The following is a 19,665-nucleotide window of genomic DNA, read 5'->3' as shown; positions in this document are numbered from 1 at the left end:
GTCCATCCGAGACTTGGAATTTCATCATTTTCAGGCAAAGTAAATATTTCAATGGGCTTATTACAACCATTGTGTCAAACATTACATACTTACACTAATTAGAGATATTAAAGTTGATTTAGTAATTAAATTCAAACCACTATAAATATACTATGCATAGCTACTTTTGGATTACAATCCAGGGTGCCAAACACAATAGGAGGATTTCAAATCCAGGGGGTTCCAAATTCATGCTCCCAAATAGGCCCTAAATGTATTGTTTTTGGGATTGTGAATCATACAATGCTCAATGTTTACTGTAGTTAGTTTTGTGTGGCATGAGATATGATAAAATTATGAAATTTAAGCACTTGGTGGGTGGTTTTTTTTTTACATAGATTAATCGAAGGGAAATGAGCCAATGCTAAATGCTACATGTAGCTACAGATCTGGAATGTTTGTCTGTGGGGTCTAATTATGGATGCCCCTCATACCAAATGTTGCATCAGTCGAATGATAGTAGTTGCTAATTGGACATTTTTGCTCACCTAATGTGTACAGTTGGTTGGACCTTTTTCTAACCATTTGAAAAGCTTAAAAGTCCTCTGATCAGTAGCTAGGATCACCAATGGGTTTGATCTTGGGGTGTGCTCCATCCATGGTAGGGCCAAACATGGGCCTTTAGTGATTTTCTTTTTAATCATCCATTTTCTTCAAAGTCATTCCCATATAATAATTGGCCCTGATATCCTGCCTGTCTGCCATAATTTACCTTTTCAATCTCTCATGTGAATTGTGTAGCATTCCCTTGTGATTTTATACCCCCCCCCCCCTCGCATCCAAGCCTTTTACCAAATCCCGACTAATTGGGGTTTGCTAAATGAATCTTGTTATGCCATTCCACTATCACAGACCATATCCTCAGTTAAACCATAAGTCATCAAGGCTTTTCTACTCCCTCAATCCACATCTTTTCGGGCCTTACCGTTGCCCCTGTAGAGCCTTCGACTCGAACCAATTCACTCACATAGTCACATAGCACCACATGAAGGAAAGTAGACTTAGATGGTTTGGCCATGTGCAATGGAAACGAAGAACAACAACCACAATACAAATTACAAGTCCTGCAATTTCTTTGTTTTAAAATCTTCTGAGTAGGAATTAGAGTCCCACAATATAGAGGGTTCATGAACTGGATAGAGAATTGTTAATCTTGAAGTCCTGCTTCCCATATATAGCTCAATCGTCAATTAACATCTGAATGTTGCTCCCAACAAAACTATCATTCTTGTGGTGAATTATGTATGTTTAAAAGATATTGAGAGTTGGAGAAAAAAGAATGAGATTCTCACAAAAGGAATGCTATTGTGACATTTGTGTTTCATGGAGTTCAATGAAGTGTGCATCATTACATCTCTATTGTACACATGGTGGCCGTGTGTAGTGACTGGGATTTTTTTTATTTGGTGGGCCACCATGTCAACGATGTCAATGGGCCATGGTCCAAAAACACAACAATCTGACGGTCAGATTTGTCCAATCACTGCAACTTTTGGCCTATATACATTGACATGGGGGCCCACCAAAACAAGGTCCTGATCACCATAGATGTTAGCCACATGTAAATTGGGAACAGTTCTCTGTAGAACTTCCATGAAGCACATGTCTTGATAGCATTTTTCATGTTTATAATGACAGGCAGCTGATGATTTTATGGCGAACCACTATCACTAAGTGACTTCATGCTGATTTGCCTTGAATTCCTATCTCGTTCCATGGATTCCGCGGCAGACTGCTGCCATTCCTCTCTGCAGTCTTCATCATGACTTAGATCATCATCACTCGACGTTCCATCCGGAGGTGGACCGTCATCACTTTGATCATCATCACTCGATGCTTCTAGATGTGGATCACTGCTCGGCTTTTTCTTTTTTGGAGGTGGATCATCACTCGGCAATTTCTCATTCATAGATGAAATATCACTCGGCATTTTCTCTAAGGGAGGTGGAGAGAGAATTGGAAGATTAGTTGTTCCTCCAACATCAGGTTGTTCAATTGCAAGGAAGCTGAGGGCAGTGACGGCATCAACGATCAAAGGACGGACAGCAGCTTCCTCTTGTAGACACATGGCGGCAACCGCAACTGCTTGATTCAAACCTCTTACTGGGAACTTCCCTTGAAGAAGTGGATCAGCCAACTCCGGGAACCTCTTTGGGTCTTTGAAATATGGTTGAGCCTGTTGAACAGAACAAGAACACCAAACACAACTACAGTGTAAATGATCTGATAGATGATACACTTCAGAGAGGTATTATATGTTTAACTGCATCTAAGTGTATTGCACTTACATGAACTTGAATACAATTACAAATGCACTTGGATGCACTTTGACTGCACTCAGAGGCACAGAAATGCACCAAGATGCACTTGATCACAAATATCCTAGTGAAAATCCTATCCCTTTGGTTGGTGTTTAGCAAATAGATAGATAAGAAAGAGAATGCAACAAACAGTTCATATCCAACCAAAAAATGGGCCAGATATTAGTAAACAAGCTTCCCACCAAAACATTTCTCAATGGGAGAAACTCTTTTCTACCTCAGAAAACTACAGTCTTTTGCAAACCTTTGGATGGGTATTAATTGGATGGCCTGGATTTCCAATCTGGGGGGATTTTCTGTATGGGCCATCGACAGTGGGGCCATCGTATCAACAGTTTGGATAACTGAACCATGGGTTCCACCTGTACAAAATGAAAACCCAAGCACATCTTACAAACTCAAAGGCCATGCATTGTACGGCACCTTTTACTTCAAAACAGGTGCTGCCCATGGATTCTAGAGGAGTACAACCTTGTCTACTGCAAGGTGGTATGATTATCTCCAAAACTTACATAAACTGCCTGACAACATTTCGTGGGTCCAATGATCTTGGTTGTGGCTTTGAAACAGTACATTGAAGTAGGCACAAGAGGTTTCAATACTATCCAGTTTGATGATGTGATTCTCAGAAGATGCCAATCTTAGATAGTAGCCTTTGAATATACTTATACACAAGTTCTTTAAACTTCCTGCATCAGACAATAATGAGGATATCTGCCATGGTTTGGAGACTTGACCATGTTTGATATGACTCATTCAGGTTGACTCGGACTCGGTCGGGGTGGGGTAGGCTCAGGCGAGGTGGGGAAACTGGGAATGTCACTTGACCTGACTTGAACCCTTTTCATTTTTCTTCCATTTCCCCCCATTTTTGCCCCCAAACTAGATCTAGGTTATTGAAGTCTTACTAGAGATGATTTAGGACACTTCCATGAATTTATTAATTTAATAATTTTGTAAAAAGATTATTTTATTAAGAAATTAATCAGGTACCTATTCAGTTCAACACAATAAATTGATATTTATTGCATGTTATTGTCACACATTCTACTAAATCTTATCTTAAAATTAACTCACATATCGTTACTTTTAAAAATATTTTCTATATATGTGTACACACACACACACACACACACACACTCCTTACACTTTGAGAAGGGTGTGATTTGGCCGAGGGAGCCCCAACTTGACCAGTATGGAATCAGTCGCTCTGAGTCTCCAATTCTTAAAACCATGGATAAATTGTTAAGAGTCAATATGAACTTTCTGAATTCGAAAGTTTCAGTTCAGAAAATACTGCTTTCTGTACCAGCGTATGATTTGCTTGATAAGGAGATCTATGCAATGATGATTGAAAAGGATCTCCCTGGCATGCCCTTGTGAGATCCAGGCCATTCATCAGGTGGGGCCCACTGCAAACATTCCCATGTCCCAATAATTAGGGTGGTTAACTAATCAGGCGGGCCAGTATAGGTCGCGGGAATTTTCATTAGCCATCCATTTTTCTCATTCTCATGGCCCAACTGTTAAGTGGACCTACTGATTTTTGGGCCAGTATGTTCAGTCGGCTCCATCCAATGAATGGCATAGATCATGCATCATGCACATTTCCTCCATGTTTCTGTTTTATTAGTTCTGAATGTAACAGGAGATGAAGCTTTCAGTGAAAGAAAGAGCTAGCGGATGACTTACCCAGGCAACAAGATTCTGTTCCTCAGGAGGCCTGGTCGTGTCAATTGCACTCCGCCCTGTGATTAGCTCCAGCAAGACGACTCCAAAACTGTATACATCCGACTTCAACGTCAGATGACCTGTCTTTACATACTCAGGTGCACAATAGCCGTAAGTCCCCATCACATTTGATGGGACATTCATCTTATCTCCAACGGGACCGAGCTTAGCAAGCCCATAGTCAGAGAGTTTTGGATTGAATTGCTCGTCAAGTAAAACGTTCGATGATTTCAGATCGCGATAGATGACAGGCGGGTTCGCCTGATCATGCAAGTACTCCACACCTCTAGCAGCACCGGTCGCTATTTTCATTCTGGTATTCCAGTCTAAGGGTTTCTTGTCTGGTCCAATACCTGCAAAGAAAATGGCATTTGGATCGAATTCAGCCATGATCATGCATTGGATAGAGATGTGTAGACAATGCGAAAGCTAAAATCGGAATGTCCTTTCCCAATGAAGAGAATTCTGGATACCAGTCATAAGTTAGTACTTTGATAAAACTAAAGATACCTAAGAGTATTTAGGTGCAGTTATGAATCAAATTGCAATAAATAGTCTGAGGCCTAGTTTGGAAGGATGAGGAAATTAGCATGTAGCTAATAACATTGTTAGAAGGACAGCGTTTGGGCAAGTCCCATCTTGATTTGGGAGGCATGCTCAAGGCTGTTTCCCATCAAACTGTCTCGAAATGGCAAATGGGTGTGTTAGAGTATACACATTGCAGTATATTTGAGTGTGAGAGTACACTTATATTCAATGGTATTTGAGCATACGCATTGCAGTATATTTGACCATTGAATATATGTGTATTCTCATACTCAAATATACTGCAATGCATGTATATCAAAGACTATATACTCTAATGGGGCGAAATGTGGCTTCCACCTAAATCTTGCTTATTTTCCATTTCATTCAATGGCACGTTTGATTCAAAAAACATTTAGTAACTTCCAACGGACTATAATCAAGCAGAAATTACATTACTTTCAAGTTGGGACTGGAAAGGGATGTGACTGCAATTTAAGAGCTACTTTCTCATTATCAATGCTTCGAAACACCACTAAAACCGAATGGTTTGCAATTCAATTCAGTCATGCATCCTAATGCAGCTGCTAAAATTCAAACTTTTTGAAACCTGAAAAAGGAAAGTGGCGTTTCCAAAAATCTGTGCATGATCAAAATGAAAACCAAATGCACAAGGAAATCAACTCAATCAGTCTGCATCAATAAACTCCCACGGTGCAGACTCGTGGTTCACAAAACAGATCAAAATTAAACCATGTTGATATGAATCAAAGCGAATACAGTACCAAACAAATGGTCTTGCAAAGAGCCCAACGGCATAAACTCATACACTAGAAGCCTCTGATCTCCATCTGCGCAATACCCGACGAGTTTGACGAGGTTTTCATGGTGAAGGAGACAAAGCATCAAGACCTCATCAAGGAACTCCTTGTTTCCTTGCAACCTGTTTCTGTCGAGTTGCTTAACAGCCACAAGCTGTCACAACATAAGCTGAAATTAGTATTAATAAGGTACATCAAATTTGAAAAATGCGGGACAAAAAACAGACTGGGAATCATGGTTACCTGGTTACCATTGTCAAGGGATCCCTTGTAAACTCTTCCGGAACCTCCCTCACCCAACAGACATTCGGACCGGAAATTGTCGGTAGCTGATGCAAGATCGCGGAAAGTGAATGTTTTTGCCTTGATGTTTCCATTGTTGTCACTTTTTTCGTCTGCAGTTTTTTCAGGTGATTGCTTCTGCTGGGGAGTCTCTGCACAGGAATAGTGGAAATAAGATTTGGATTCTTTGAGTGTGATTGATGATGCAATCTTTAGTGCTATCTGCTTCAGTTTGAACTCGAACCCATTTAGTTGCAACTTTAAAATGAGTTCATCTTGTTTTAGTTAACAAGAATTATGATTAAGAGATTTTGGTAAGAATTAAAAATAATCTTGATAACCCACAAGTTATATAAACTGTAATTTCTAATACATAATTTGGCATGCTGGTCATCGCAGGAGATCAAGAGTGGGCCCCACTTGATCACACATGTGGCATGCTGCACGTGTGCCTCCACAATGATCACATGTGTGGTCCCTTCCGTGGTTTAGTCTATAGTTGTTTAATTATTTAGTTATTTCTTTCTTTGAGGCCAAAATACCCTCACCTCACCCAGATCATTACATGTATCAATTTGTTATAGATCAATCAACAATCTAGATTATGAAGATCATACAAATTACTACGCATTTTTGAAACTGTCTTTGCATGGGTACAGGATCGTTCCCATAAAAAATGGCTTGTTGCTGCATTTTTTTCTTCATCTAATAGCAGGCCACTGGTTGAAAGGTTAGGATTGTTCTGATGAAGTGATTTTTGGGACTTGCTCCATAGGTGGAGGGGCCTGTTAGATGAATGTAACAGGCCCCAAAACATAAGCATTGTACGAACTTAAGACACAATGATGTTATGCATATCTTTCGGTTGAGGATCACATTACTTCATATCATGTCCCAAAAAATTCCTAGAAAGTGCATGTCAATGTTATCTAAGTCCCACTTTTGACCATATAAGTGTGGCCATTGATCTGATGGCCAAACTGTGGACAGGGGATGATACAAAATCTTCCAGATTGAGAGATCTTAGCCATCCCATCTTTGGTTTTTTTTTGTTTTTTTTCTAGAACATTGTGGCATTTCCATCTTGTGATCAGATCATTTCCTTGGCTGTCTATTTTTAAGTCACTGATTGAAGGGCTAAGAACATTCAAATTTACAATGGTTTTGGGTCATCCCCATCTGTGGATCCACTTGAATGTACCACACACTCCATGAGAATTAACTGATGTATCAGAAATAATTCCAGTCTACCCAATTTCCATACTAGCATACAACTTATGTCCATTCTACACATAGCGGGCCGGGGAGGCATCAATTTAACCCAAATTTCCTGCTGAATGTCAATATTGTCTTCTTCTTCTTTTTTTAAACTGTCCATTTGAATACTCTACCCATTGGATGGGAAGTACTAGTGCGGTTTTCAAATAATGGGTGGTCATCCTGTTGGATGACACGAGATGGATGGTCGATGTGAGGTCAACATGAATTCGATGCAGATTAAAACTCTAGCATTAATGCAATTTAAGAATATTATGTCACAAGAGAGTGGGCTAATTGATGTGGCACTCTAGGAGGTCAAAATAGATAAGGATTCAATTCAAAATCTTCTACAAATCTAGGTGTATTGAATTTTGATGCGAAATTGCTCGAAGGAAACTCCCATTCAACCATGGTATGATAGGTGATCAGATGAAAATGGTAAATGTCCTACAAGTATTCTCATGAAGTGTCCAACAATTACTCTCATCATCTTGAGCTCTTTTGTATTTGATATCAACTAAAGATGCTAGGAGTGAATCATTCTCATTTACTTGATATCAACTTGGCAAGTAGAATGCAACACGAATGGTTATGTGCAATACAAAGCATTTGCCTTGGCTGCGAGAAAAATAATTCACGGATTTCGGGATTTCCATGATTAGTCATGAATTGATACTCTTGCAGATAAGGAAGAGCTCTTTCTTTAAAATGCAACATAAAGAAGCCGCATCTCTCTCTCTCTCTCTCTCTCTCTCTCTCTCTCTCTCTCTCTCTCTCTCTCTCTCTCACACACACACACACACACACACACACACACAAATCAATTTTCTTCACTCCTGAAATGGTCATGAACCGGCAACCGACTTATACACGTTGAGGATCCGAGGAGACAGTCGTGCATCATCAGTTGGGGGATGATATGCATAGAGAATACATGATGTTCAATGGTTCAATGGCCCAATAACATTGTTCGATGGTGATGGACCATGCCATGAAAATATCACAGATTGGAAGATCCTGGCCACCAATCCTGGGCTTCCCTTTTCCAGTTGAATGAGGACCCCTGCTGTGTTTTATTGACTGTCTATTTTCCAGCATTCAAATGAAATTCAAGGTTGTCCTCTCAATGAGAGTTTTGTTACATGGTCCATGCCATAAAAATATCACAGATTGGAAGATCCTGGCCACCAATCCTGGGCTTCCCTTTTCCAGTTGAATGAGAGCCCCTGCTGTGTTTTATTGACTGTCTATTTTCCAGCATTCAAATGAAATTCAAGATTGTCCTCTCAATGAGAGTTTTGTTACATGGTCCATCCACGGCGTGGCTCCACAAGACCAATGGTCTGGATCATCGAACGATGGGTGCCCCTCATAAAACTTTAAAACCTGAGTCAACATGCCCAAACGTACTCCTCATGCTTCCGTGGTTGCGAAAGTGGAAGAAGACTTACCAGGATTTTTCTGTGTCAATCGTGGACTCTCTCTTACGTGAGGCGGCAATTCCTCTATCTCGTTCTTCTTCTTCTCACCCGAAGAGAAGCAAGGAAAGCAACTCATATCTTGAAATCCAAATGAAGAAAATCTTCAACTCCTATCCAAACAAGATTTCCAAAACAACAATGACACCTTCCATTACAAAAATTATTCCCAAACAGAAGGAATTCAATTCATTGATTCTCTGGAAATTGGGTGGAGACCGTCCGTCAAATACCTGAAACACCTTCAAAGCCTGGACAATAGCATCAAAATCTCAATGACCCAGTTCATAATTTCGTCAAATAAGTTCGAATTACACCAAGATCTCGGTGACCAAATTCACAATTTAATCCAAGGAGACCCAAAACATCCTAATTATATTGACATTGCTTCTGAAGAAGACACAGAAAATGCAGACCCTTCGGAATCCGCTTCACAAAAACCACCAAAACCTCCAAAGGATCAAAACCCAGAAATTCAATTTGCCAAACTCAGATTGAAAAATGATTAAAAAATTCTGGAAAGACAAGATCCGACTGAAATGGAGAAGGCCGCTTTTCAGAACCGAGAAATCCCAAGAGATTTCACGATTCAGGGTAAGGGCAAAGGCCAATTGCCAGGTTTGGGAATGAAAAAAGGAGGAGAGGCTGTTGCTCTTCTCCGGAGAAAAAGGAGGAGATTTTGAAGGTGTCTAAAGGGGGAGAGACGTTGATCCGATTTTGGCGGGAATAATGGCCGTCGTATTACCGTTGTAGATTTTGGTTTAAAACGAAAAATTAAAAGGTGTTATTTGATACTCAGGCAGCGTATGATTCTTGATACACAGGCACTCAGAAATTGTATATGTGGCATGCGCTAGTTCAAGTTAAACCGTTTAAATTGTGGAACCCACTCCCTCTAAATTAAAAACCTAATATCAATTTGGTTGAACGATCATAGCCCTTGATTCACGGACACTTGTTTATAGGAATGGGGCCATTATATATTTTTTATTTTAACCGTCCAATAACTGTCAGAAAAAACAAACCAAAAAAAAAAAAAGATTTTTAGCCCATGATACATCTAGACTCGCGAACCATGATTTGGACGGTTTGTTTCGACTAAATGTATGCCACGTAAGCATTCTATAATTAATTCCTAAGTACCTGAGTATCATTCATCACACACTGCCACAGTATCAAAATTTTTCTCACAAACGCCGATGGGCCCCACCTTGATGTATGTATTGTATATCCACTCCGTCCATTTGTTTCTCCAGCTCATTTTAGTTTAAAATGCCAAAAATGAAACAGGTTCAAATTTCAGGTGCACCATTTCATAGAAAACAATGGTCATTGAACGCCCGCCATTAAAATTTTATTTTCTTAGGGCCCACCGTAATGTTTATTCGCCATCCAATCTGTTGATAAAGTCAGACAGACCTGGATGAAGTAAAAAAACAAATATCAGTTTAATCCAAAACTTATGTGGCCCACAAGAAGTTTTTAATGGTCAATTACCATTGCTTCCTGTGGTGTGGTCCACCTGAGATTTGAATCTGCTTTTGGGTTTATAACCTAAATTGAGCTGGAAAAACAGATGGATGATAACAAGGCGAACCGCACCTAATCCGAACCGTCCAAACGGTGGAATCTTTGTACACTCGTCGTGTCTCCACAATCAGAATGGTTAAATAATTCTGACCTGAGATTAGTGGTCATATTTTCGTTACATGTGGACCAGTTACTACCTTTCATGTTTGCTGTCAGCCATCAAATGCCAATTAGAGGGCTCGGATTCGGTAGTGACCCCTCTAGTACGGAGGCCGGTACTGGTCGGTGCTGTGATCCCACAATAACGTATGTATTTTATCCATGCCGTCCATCCATTTTTTCAACTCATTTTATAGCATTATCCTAGAAAAGAAGCATATCCAAGTTTCAGGTGGGCCACACCACAGGAAACAGTGGTGATTGAATGCCCACAATTTAAAACTTTTTGGGGCCACAAAAGTTTCGGATCAAAAGGATATTTTTATTTTCCCTTTGCCACGTCATTGTGACCTAACCAACGGGTTGGATGGAAAATAATCATTGCAGTGGGCCCTAGGAACTTTTTAACGGTGGTCGTTCAATTACCAGTCTCTTTCAGTGTGTGCCACCTGAGATTTGCTTCTCCCTCATTTCTGGGCTCATGCCCTAGTTTCTAAATAACTGGAAATATAAAATGGATTGACAGGTTTATGACCCTTTCAATCAAATACTAGGCTACTTGTGTCAATGAAGGGTTGTATCTTGTTAGCACGTGCGGATAGGATAGTGCAGTTACGCAGGAGTCATACTCTATCCAAGCTCATTTGAACGTTGGTGCACCGAGATAAACAGATTAAGATTGAATTTGAGAGCTTAACAGCTTTCTTTATTACCAACAATTACAGTGATCATGTGATTTTAAAAGACCAGAGATTAATATTTCTGAATGAATTCTTTTTACCTTGCGTTAAAGACTTTTCTTTTACCCATCAAAGTAGGTTTGATATTTCTTAATAGAACAATGATAAACAAAATATCTAAAGCTAAATGTTAAAAATACAAATTTTATTGATATGTACTTGAATTTTAGTACAATTAGTAGATAAACAAATAAATAGGGAAATAAATAAAAGATAGATATCCGTGAATGCTTGTGCGAATAAACAATCAAGATGAATTGGTTAGTAGAATGTGATTGGAGTGTGATCTTCCAAGTAAAGATGTGATTGATCGGGAATCCAATGATGGTGGGTCATGCATATTTATACTACTTATAAGCATACTGTAGCAATGATGTTGGATAGTAGATACTGAGCTAACCCGAACTCCAAATGTTTTGCAGTGTAGTTGGATGAAAGTGAATGAACTAAAAATAAGATAAATAGTTTTACACTGTGTAGGTTGATTGTATTTGACATGGACCTCACGCTCTTCGTTGAGTTTGGCTTGTACACAATTTGGTGAGTGGTGGTCTCACTATAATGTCCATCTCATGAGGAATTTGAATAGTTGGCCATGCGAATCTCTTGAATTTTTCATATAAGCGTAACTTATCACATATGAACACATGTACAAGAGATCACGTACGCATTTTGCCATTCGGGTCTTATAATGCGCGTTAAAAGCCTTGTTGGAATCTTGAGCTTACTAGACTCTTGCATAAAAAAATATATATATATATAACCTTGTTGAATTCCTCATGTCACTAGATTCTTACATCTAAGAGAGTCGCTTTTAATAGGGACTAGTATTTAATGTTTGATAGATATATGCTTTGACATGATTTTGAGATGTAACTTTAATAAGACTTTTACTCGCTTTTAACAAAATTCTAACAATTAGTGCTCTAATTTGTACACAATCTCTTTGACGTGATTTTGAGATGTAACTTTAATAAGACTTTTACTTGCTTTTAACAAAATTCTAACAATTAGTGCTCTAATTTGTACACAATCTCTAAGGGTCTGTTTGGCTGGGCCGATCCCACGGTATTAGGAGGGATGGGATCGCGATATCCCTAGTTATGTATGATGAGCCAAACAGACCTGGTGAACTTGTCCTGGGATATAAGCAATCCCATGGATCTTAAAACAATCCACTAACATCACCATCATTACCTTAAAATTGATCCCATCCCTTGGTTGGACGGATTTGAAGGAAAAATCCTGGGATATGCCGGGCCTGCCAAACAGACCTAGTGAACCTGTCCCGGGATATATCAATCCTATGAATCTCAAACCAATCCACTGACACCACCATCATTTTGAAGTTCATTCACACCAACATGGTATCTTTTTAACAGTTCGATCTCGCTGAGTTAGGCCAAATGTAAATGATGGCATAGATGGAACACATACATCACGGCGGGCCCTTGAAGCTTTTCTAGCCTACCCGTACCGAGAACTCAATACTTGAGGAGTCACTACCCAAACCCAATCCGAATCCGCTCTATGCATGTTACTTGATGTGCATGAAATCCACCCCATCCATTTAGGTGCATCATCCCTTGTTTAGCCTTGGTCTGCAAAACTCTGGCTCATTCAGCATTTATGTGAGCCACCTCTAAAATTAGACCTAAAAACCTTTAAATCCAAATGGGGTGCCTGCCCTAGCTTTAGAATACTTTGATTTTTGGGTAATTCTTTCGTCTTGATGAGCCATGATAGATGAATGGATTATATGGTATCCAAACACCAAAATGAGCCTAATATACAAAACTAATGGTGGGCCGCTAATCCCAACTTTTACTAAGGTGCTGCTTACTTGAGTTTTGGATGGTCATAATTTTGGATTCGAAGGTGAACATGAAACAACAAACCTAATCATGGGATCGATCCCATGAAACTTCCACCCACGCCTCACCATTCCTTCATAGCTAAAATTGTTTGATACTGCGGTATAATAGGATGGTTGATGCACATGCTCCCCTCTAATCTTGTATGGACTTAATAATGGGATGAAAGACGTGGCAAACCTATTGATAACAAGACCAAATGAACATTAATCCTTGGTATGCTTTTTTATAAGTGACCATCTAAGAATAATTATGTATAAAAATTATGATTTTCCCACCTTTTTAATGAGTTTTTGGATACTCTTCCTTTGGCCCGAAATTACGGGCATAATGAACTCCTCAAATGAAGGTTTATTTTGTCATTTGATACATATTCCCCTACCACCTAATCAGGAGGAAAGGTACTTGCAATTATCCAAAGCAGTGGGAAGGGTTTTTTTTTCCACACACTCCCACACAATATGGGCACCTGAACTCATGATATTAATGTTGAAACACAATCCATCTCCCAGTGAGCCATGAAATGTCACTTGAGATGAGGTATTAACAATTGTCAGAAACAACAAAATGCTTTGTAGTCTCAGTTGTGTGACTGACATCTGCTCTTATTTATAAAGTTAGCTCGGTCCAAAACCTTGAGTAGTATTACCACTTTTACCCCAAGGAACAATGAAAACTCAATCTTAAAGCCTCTTAGGTTCATGCTGTTAGGGCTAAGTGTGTTATATATATATATATATATATATATATATATATATATATATATATATATATATATATATATATATAGTAATGGTCTCCTGCGCATTGTACTGCAAAGAATTTATATGCGAGCCTTCATGTAAGCCGTAAGATGAGGAGAACGGGTGTGATTAAACTTCATCGAGAAAAAAAGTCTTAAAAAAAAGGCTCTCTCTTACACTCATGAAGAGAAATTTGTAATTGCAAGAGGATTTCCCGCGAAAGAATTTTGTGTGGGGCATATTATGATCTTTGTGATAAATCCAACCCATCCATCTATTTTTTGAAATTATTTTAGGACATGCGACCAAGAATGCGGAGGTTCACTGTAATTTTCTTCCTTCTCATGGAGGTCAGGTTCTTTGCCCCCTTCTATCCTCCTTCACACACCGATCCCGCTTTATAGTTGCCTTTTCTCAAAAATAAGTTATAGAAGATCGTGAGATGGGCCATTTTTATATCAGATGTTCTGTTTCTCTTATCCATCTATTTATTTTGTACGCATACAATAGCTTCCTTCATCATATCATATACTGATGCAGGAGTCAACTGGTGAGCAGCTTAAATAGGTTACACGTGCGATCTATTCTTCACAACGTGCGATCTCCTGGCCCATTTGATGATCATACCTTAAATTTGTCATATAACTCCCATGTTGGCATCTCTCCACATTATCCTCAGTAGTTCCTTGGCAGAGGTAGTTCGTTGAGAGCGGACGTTAGTTAGATTCGGTAACAACCCCTCCATTATCGAGCTCTATATTGAAAGAGATCATGGGCTCCACTATAACGTATGTGTTTTCTCCAGGCCATCCCTTCATTTTGTGAGCTCGTTTAAAGCCCATTAAGTAAGACGAATCTATATCTCAAGTGGACTACAGTACTAGCAAGCAACGGAGACAGTGATGCCTCCATTGAAACTTTCTAAAGCCCATCATCATGTTTATTTGCAGTTTATTTACAAAGCGGCCAAAGGAAAACATATAAATCAGCCTGATCCAAAATAAGAAGTTTTCAATGGTACGCATCCAATCCCCACGGTTTCCTGTGGTGTGGTCATTGTGATCTTTGGATTTATTTTATTTTTTGGATGATACCCTAAAATGAGATATCAAAATTGATAGACGGCGTGGATAAAGCACATACATCATAAAGGCCCACACATCTTCGACCAGTATGGACCAATACAGAGCTTGGTTCTCGAGGGTCAAGAAACTCCCGCTGTCTGTGACAGTGGATTTAGGAGATTTTTCCCATAGTATATCTCACCTTTTACCCACTAGCTTTTCAAAACCACCTAAACTTTACTTTCCACAATTAAACCACTACTGTACAGATAGAGTGGGTGGATGAAAATACCCTTCCAACCTGCCCGTCCAACCTCACCCAGTTGACCCCATCTTGCTGCCTGTCCAACTCGAAACAAATTGACTACTCCCCCGCCACCATCTAATGGCTGGTGGTCGGTGCTCTATGGGCTCCACCATGATGTATGTGTTTCATCCATCCCGTTCATATATTTTTCTAGATCATTTTATGGTATGAGACCAAAAATGAGGTATATCCCAATCTTAAGTGGACCACATTACAGGAAACAGTGTTGAACGAACGTTGACCATTAAAAACTTTTTTGGGGCCATAGAAGTTTTGGATCAATCTGATATTTGTTTTTTCCCTTCATCTGGGTTTATATGACTTAATCACTAGATTGGATGTCAAATAAGCATTACAGTGGCCTTAGAAGGATTTTAATGAATCTGACTTATTCATTGGCTAGTGCCCTAAAATGATCTCTCCAAATGGATGGACGTCGGGGATACAAAACATACATCATGGTGGGACCCACATAATTTGGTGACATCACTTCGGTAACGAGTCTCACTACTCAAAACAAGATCGGGATGCCCCGACGTTCTTCTCAACTCAAGCCTGACCGAGCACTTCGTGAAACTGACCAAGCCTCACATGAAAAATGACCATGCCTCACATGAAATTAATCAAGCCTAACATGAAATTGACCGAGTCTAACAAGAAATTAACCGAGCTTCACATGAAATCAAGACCGAGCCTAACATGAAACTGACCGAGCCTCACATGAAATCATGATCGAGCCTAACATGAAATTGACCGAGCCCAAAATCGAAGCATATTCAAAGATCAAGTGAATCATACCATAGGAAATAGTGGGGATAATGATTTCCACCATTGAAACCTGGCAGGCTCCTAGTGATGTTTATTTGCTATGTAACTTGTTCATAAGATCATGTAGACATGGATGAATGAAAATCACAAATTCAAGCTTGATCCAAAACTTTTATGGCCCACAAGGAATTTTTTCGATTTAGGGTATATGAAAATTTGTTCAAATATATTTGTAGTGCATGCTTTCTTCAATTGAAGTACCATTTTCGTTATTTATTAATAAACTAAAATGAAGAAAAAAAAGCAACAATTTGGTAGAAGAGTATTCTTATACGAAGAAAAGAGAAGATTTTAAAAAATGAGTTTTTATGTAATAAGAGAGGACAGAAGATTACAAACAATGAGTTTGTATTGTGGGTATATTTTTGTCCATAAAAAAAAGAATGACCTAAACTTAAAAAGTAAAGTTTGAGAGTATTTAGAAAAGCTAGCAGTTGAGACTAGAGGTTTGTAGTGAGAAAAATCTCTTATAGGGTATTACCCTTACCATGTGAAGCACATCTGGATCAATTGTCTCACATCCACGACGTCCATCCGTTTGTTCAGCTCATTTAAAGACCTTATTCCAAAAATTAAGCAGATCAAAATATCTTGTGGACCACACCACTGGAAAAAGTAAGATATGGCCATTAAAAGCTTTTTGTAGGTCATAAAAGTTTTGGCTGAATCTAATATTTGTATTTTACCTTAATCCAGTTATGGTTTACCTTATCAACGGATTGGATATAAAATAAATATTACGAATCTGCATACAGTGGGCCTTGAGAAGTTTTTAGTGGCGACTATTCAATCATCACTATTTGTTGTGGTGTGGTCCATCTGAGATTTGTATATAAATAATATTTAGGATTGCATCGTAAAATGGTCTGAAAAAACGAATGGACGGAGTAGATATACAAACAAATATCATAAAGATGGGACCTACGGTAAGCGTAACACCCATTAAACTGTTTCCCGGGTAACACCTGATCCGCGCCCGCTGATTGCTGCCCGGAAATTGGACACGTGTTCCACACTCGCACGTATCCATCTCTTCGCGGGAGTCCTCCAGAGAAAAACAAGCGCTTATGAGAATTCAAAATCTCACCTCGAGTATGAATGAAATCCCACGCTCGCCTCATCAAGCTTGGCCTCCACACCGACGCAGTAATAGCTACTAGACTCCTCAAGGCCTACGTTTCCTACTCTCCAAAATCACTCGCCAACGCCCACCAACTGTTCGACGAAATTCCCTTCAAAGACACTGTCGTATGGACCTCCCTCATCTCAGCCTACGCCCAAGCCGGCCACCCAACACAAGCCCTCCATCTCTTCTCCCAAATGCACATCCAAACCCAAACCAAACCGAACCATTTCGTCTTTGCCACTGCTGCCCGCGCCTGCGGTTCAGTTCCAGACCTCCGCCTCGGCAAAACAGTCCACGCCTGCGTAATAAAACATGGGTTTAGTCCCAATGTTGTTGTTGACACCTCTATCCTAAACATGTACGCGAAATGTTGTGCTATCGAATTCTCGGTCAGGGTGTTCGATGAAATGCCCGAAAGGAACGTAATCTCTTGGAACACAATGATTGCGGGGTACGCAAACAATGGGATGGGAATTTGTGCGTTGGAGCTCTTTCATAGGATGAAATGCGTTGAATGTGAAGCACCGGATGAATTTTCTGTTGTAACTGCATTAAGTGCTTGTGCTGGGACTAATGATTTGGCATTGGGTAAGCAAATCTATGCGTATGCTATGTGCAGTGGTTTTTTGTCAGACCCCGCGACTGCAAATGCGGCTGCGAATTTGTATTTTAGATGCGGAATAGTAGAGTGCGCCGAGAGTGCATTGAAGGGAAGAGAAGAGAGTGCTATGTTGAAACTCATAAAGATTAAAGGATACGTCTTCAATGGGAGATACCAAAATGCAATCAAGAGTATTGGTTACGATTTTGTTGAAATCATTTTGATGGATTGCAGTATTGTCATTCCTGTTCTAACAGCCTGTGCGAACCTCTCATTGCTTAGAATTGGAAGGCAAATCCATGGTCTTATTGTCACGTCCACTAATTACTACAATTGCCACTGGGATGATGAAGCAGCTGTCGCCATAAGAACTGCTTTGATCGACATGTACGCCAAGTGCTGTAGTATCGAAGAAGCCCAACGTGTTTTCGATTATTTGCCTATCCAACATGTAACGCATTGGAATGCAATGATTGCAGGGTACATTCACAATGGTTTGATTGAAAATGCAGTTCGTTGCTTTGATGCAATGCCTGAGAGAAATGTAATCTCATGGACGTCAATGATTTCTGGATATGTTCGTTACAGATTGCCTAATGAAAGTATAAGATTACTTGCGAAGATGTACCATGAAGATGGGTCAACTAGAGGAAACTGTTTCACTTTCTCGGCAGCTCTCAATGCATGCAGTCTCTTAACAGCATTAGATTTGGGCAAGCAAATCCATGCTCAATCAGTTCGAACTGTCATTACCTCAGACACCAACAGTGTGGAACTAGAAACAGCTCTCATCGACATGTACTCAAAATCTGGCAATTTAAATTATGCGCGGAGAGTCTTTGATCGGATGGGGGAGAGGAACGTGGTTTCATGGACGTCGATGATCATGGGCCATGCTATTCATGGACGCGGTTCTCAAGCCCTTGAGGTTTTCCAACAAATGCTCAATTCGGGGTTGGAACCAAATGAAGTTACATTCGTTGTTGTTTTGAGCGCTTGTAGCCATTGTGGTTTGGTGGAGGAAGGGATGCGTTACTTCAAGTTGATGAGGGAGAAGTATGGAATCATTCAACGGTCTGAACACTATGCATGCATGGTGGATCTCTTGGGACGAGCAGGGAAGCTCACCGAAGCATGGAGTTTGATTGAAGGAATCATGTGCGTTGACAATGACGGCAGTGGTGATGATGGTAATGACGGGGCTGTTCTGGGGGCGTTGCTTGGAGGATGCCAGTTGCATGGTGATGTGAAGATGGGGAGCCAGGTGGCTAAAAAGATGCTGGAAAGAAAGCAACAAGTCTCTGAAACTTACATTGCACTTTCAAATGTTTATGCATCATCTGGGATGTGGGACGAGGTGCACAGACTGAGAGAGGAACAGAAGAGCCAGGGTATAGACAAGGAGCCTGGTCGTAGCCAGATCGAGACGGTTGTTTCAGTTGAGGCAAGTGAATTGAATCACAGATAGTTTCACAGGTGGAAATGAACAACATCCCCTCCCAAAAATAACTTGGAATGTAAATTTGAGCTTGAATCTCTCAACATGGTTGCTGAGGAAGGGAGTTGCAGCTTGGTTAATTCAGCTTTATTAAACAAGTTATTACAATTCAATTCAATAGTGCATTCAAATCAACCCCAGGTTGTAACTTTCGCAATTCAGTGTTCGTGCCATGGGTTTGATCCTCGCTCTCTCATTGAAAGGAAGTCTGCGTATTAATGTCTTTTTCAAATGCACACGCCGTTGTTGTCAAGTGGGATGACGGTGTTCTGATACATGCCCCGGAAGATGGGATGTGAGAATTGCAATGTTGAGGTGGTATTCATTTTTCTGGCAAAGCACAACATAAGCATATGAATGATTCATGAATGAAATGGAAAATAAAGGATTTGTTGAATGCAGACTCTGGTCTAAATGAAGCTATGGCCCTTGGTAGAGTGGAATGGCGGAAAAGGATTAATGTAACCAACCCTAATTAATTGGAATTAGGCTTAGATGATAATGATGATGAGTTGAATGCAGACTCTTACAAGATGCGGGTATTTGTCGAATGCTTATTCATGCATATTGAACGTCATAGAAGAGATAGAAGCGGGCATGCCCACAAAAAGTACACTGTAAACTATTCAGTATCCGAAATGCTTGATTTCATTTATTTTGAAGTGGGAGCAAAACCTTGAATGCAAAAATGTAAACTAAAGTTGAAGTTGTAGAGAGCTGTTTCATTCATTTGAGTAC

The 19,665-nt window shown here is 39.9% G+C and overlaps 2 protein-coding genes across 2 annotated transcripts; one reads left to right on the top strand and one right to left on the bottom strand.

The window, feature by feature from the left end:
- Window positions 1–1,690: 1,690 nt before the first annotated feature.
- LOC131239011 (probable serine/threonine-protein kinase PBL25) lies at window positions 1,691–8,536 on the bottom strand. The gene is made up of 5 exons (XM_058236573.1): window positions 8,431–8,536; window positions 5,681–5,871; window positions 5,402–5,591; window positions 4,053–4,444; window positions 1,691–2,215 (listed from the first exon to the last, which is right to left on the bottom strand). The coding sequence occupies exons 1-5, from the start codon at window positions 8,534–8,536 to the stop codon at window positions 1,691–1,693; spliced, it is 1,404 nt and encodes a 467-aa protein (XP_058092556.1).
- An 8,264-nt stretch (window positions 8,537–16,800) lies between these two features.
- Window positions 16,801–18,897, top strand: LOC131239010 (pentatricopeptide repeat-containing protein At5g16860-like). Its single transcript, XM_058236572.1, has one exon. The coding sequence runs from the start codon at window positions 16,801–16,803 to the stop codon at window positions 18,895–18,897; it is 2,097 nt and encodes a 698-aa protein (XP_058092555.1).
- The last annotated feature ends 768 nt before the right edge of the window (window positions 18,898–19,665 follow it).

The sequence above is a fragment of the Magnolia sinica genome, chromosome 3, assembly GCF_029962835.1.
Source record: "Magnolia sinica isolate HGM2019 chromosome 3, MsV1, whole genome shotgun sequence".
Lineage (NCBI taxonomy): Eukaryota > Viridiplantae > Streptophyta > Magnoliopsida > Magnoliales > Magnoliaceae > Magnolia > Magnolia sinica.
The sequence above is the reverse complement of the archived record's forward strand: the minus strand, read 5'-3'. Positions and strand labels throughout refer to the sequence as shown.

Coding starts and splice junctions, on each gene's coding strand:
- LOC131239011 (XM_058236573.1), bottom strand. CDS start 8,536: ATGAGTTGCTTTCCTTGCTTCTCTTCGGGTGAGAAGAAGAAGAACGAG. Junction 4,445..5,401: donor TTTGCAAGACCATTTGTTTG/GTACTGTATTCG, acceptor TTTTCTTTGCAG/GTATTGGACCAGACAAGAAA. Junction 2,216..4,052: donor AACAGAATCTTGTTGCCTGG/GTAAGTCATCCG, acceptor TCTGTTCAACAG/GCTCAACCATATTTCAAAGA.
- LOC131239010 (XM_058236572.1), top strand. CDS start 16,801: ATGAAATCCCACGCTCGCCTCATCAAGCTTGGCCTCCACACCGACGCA.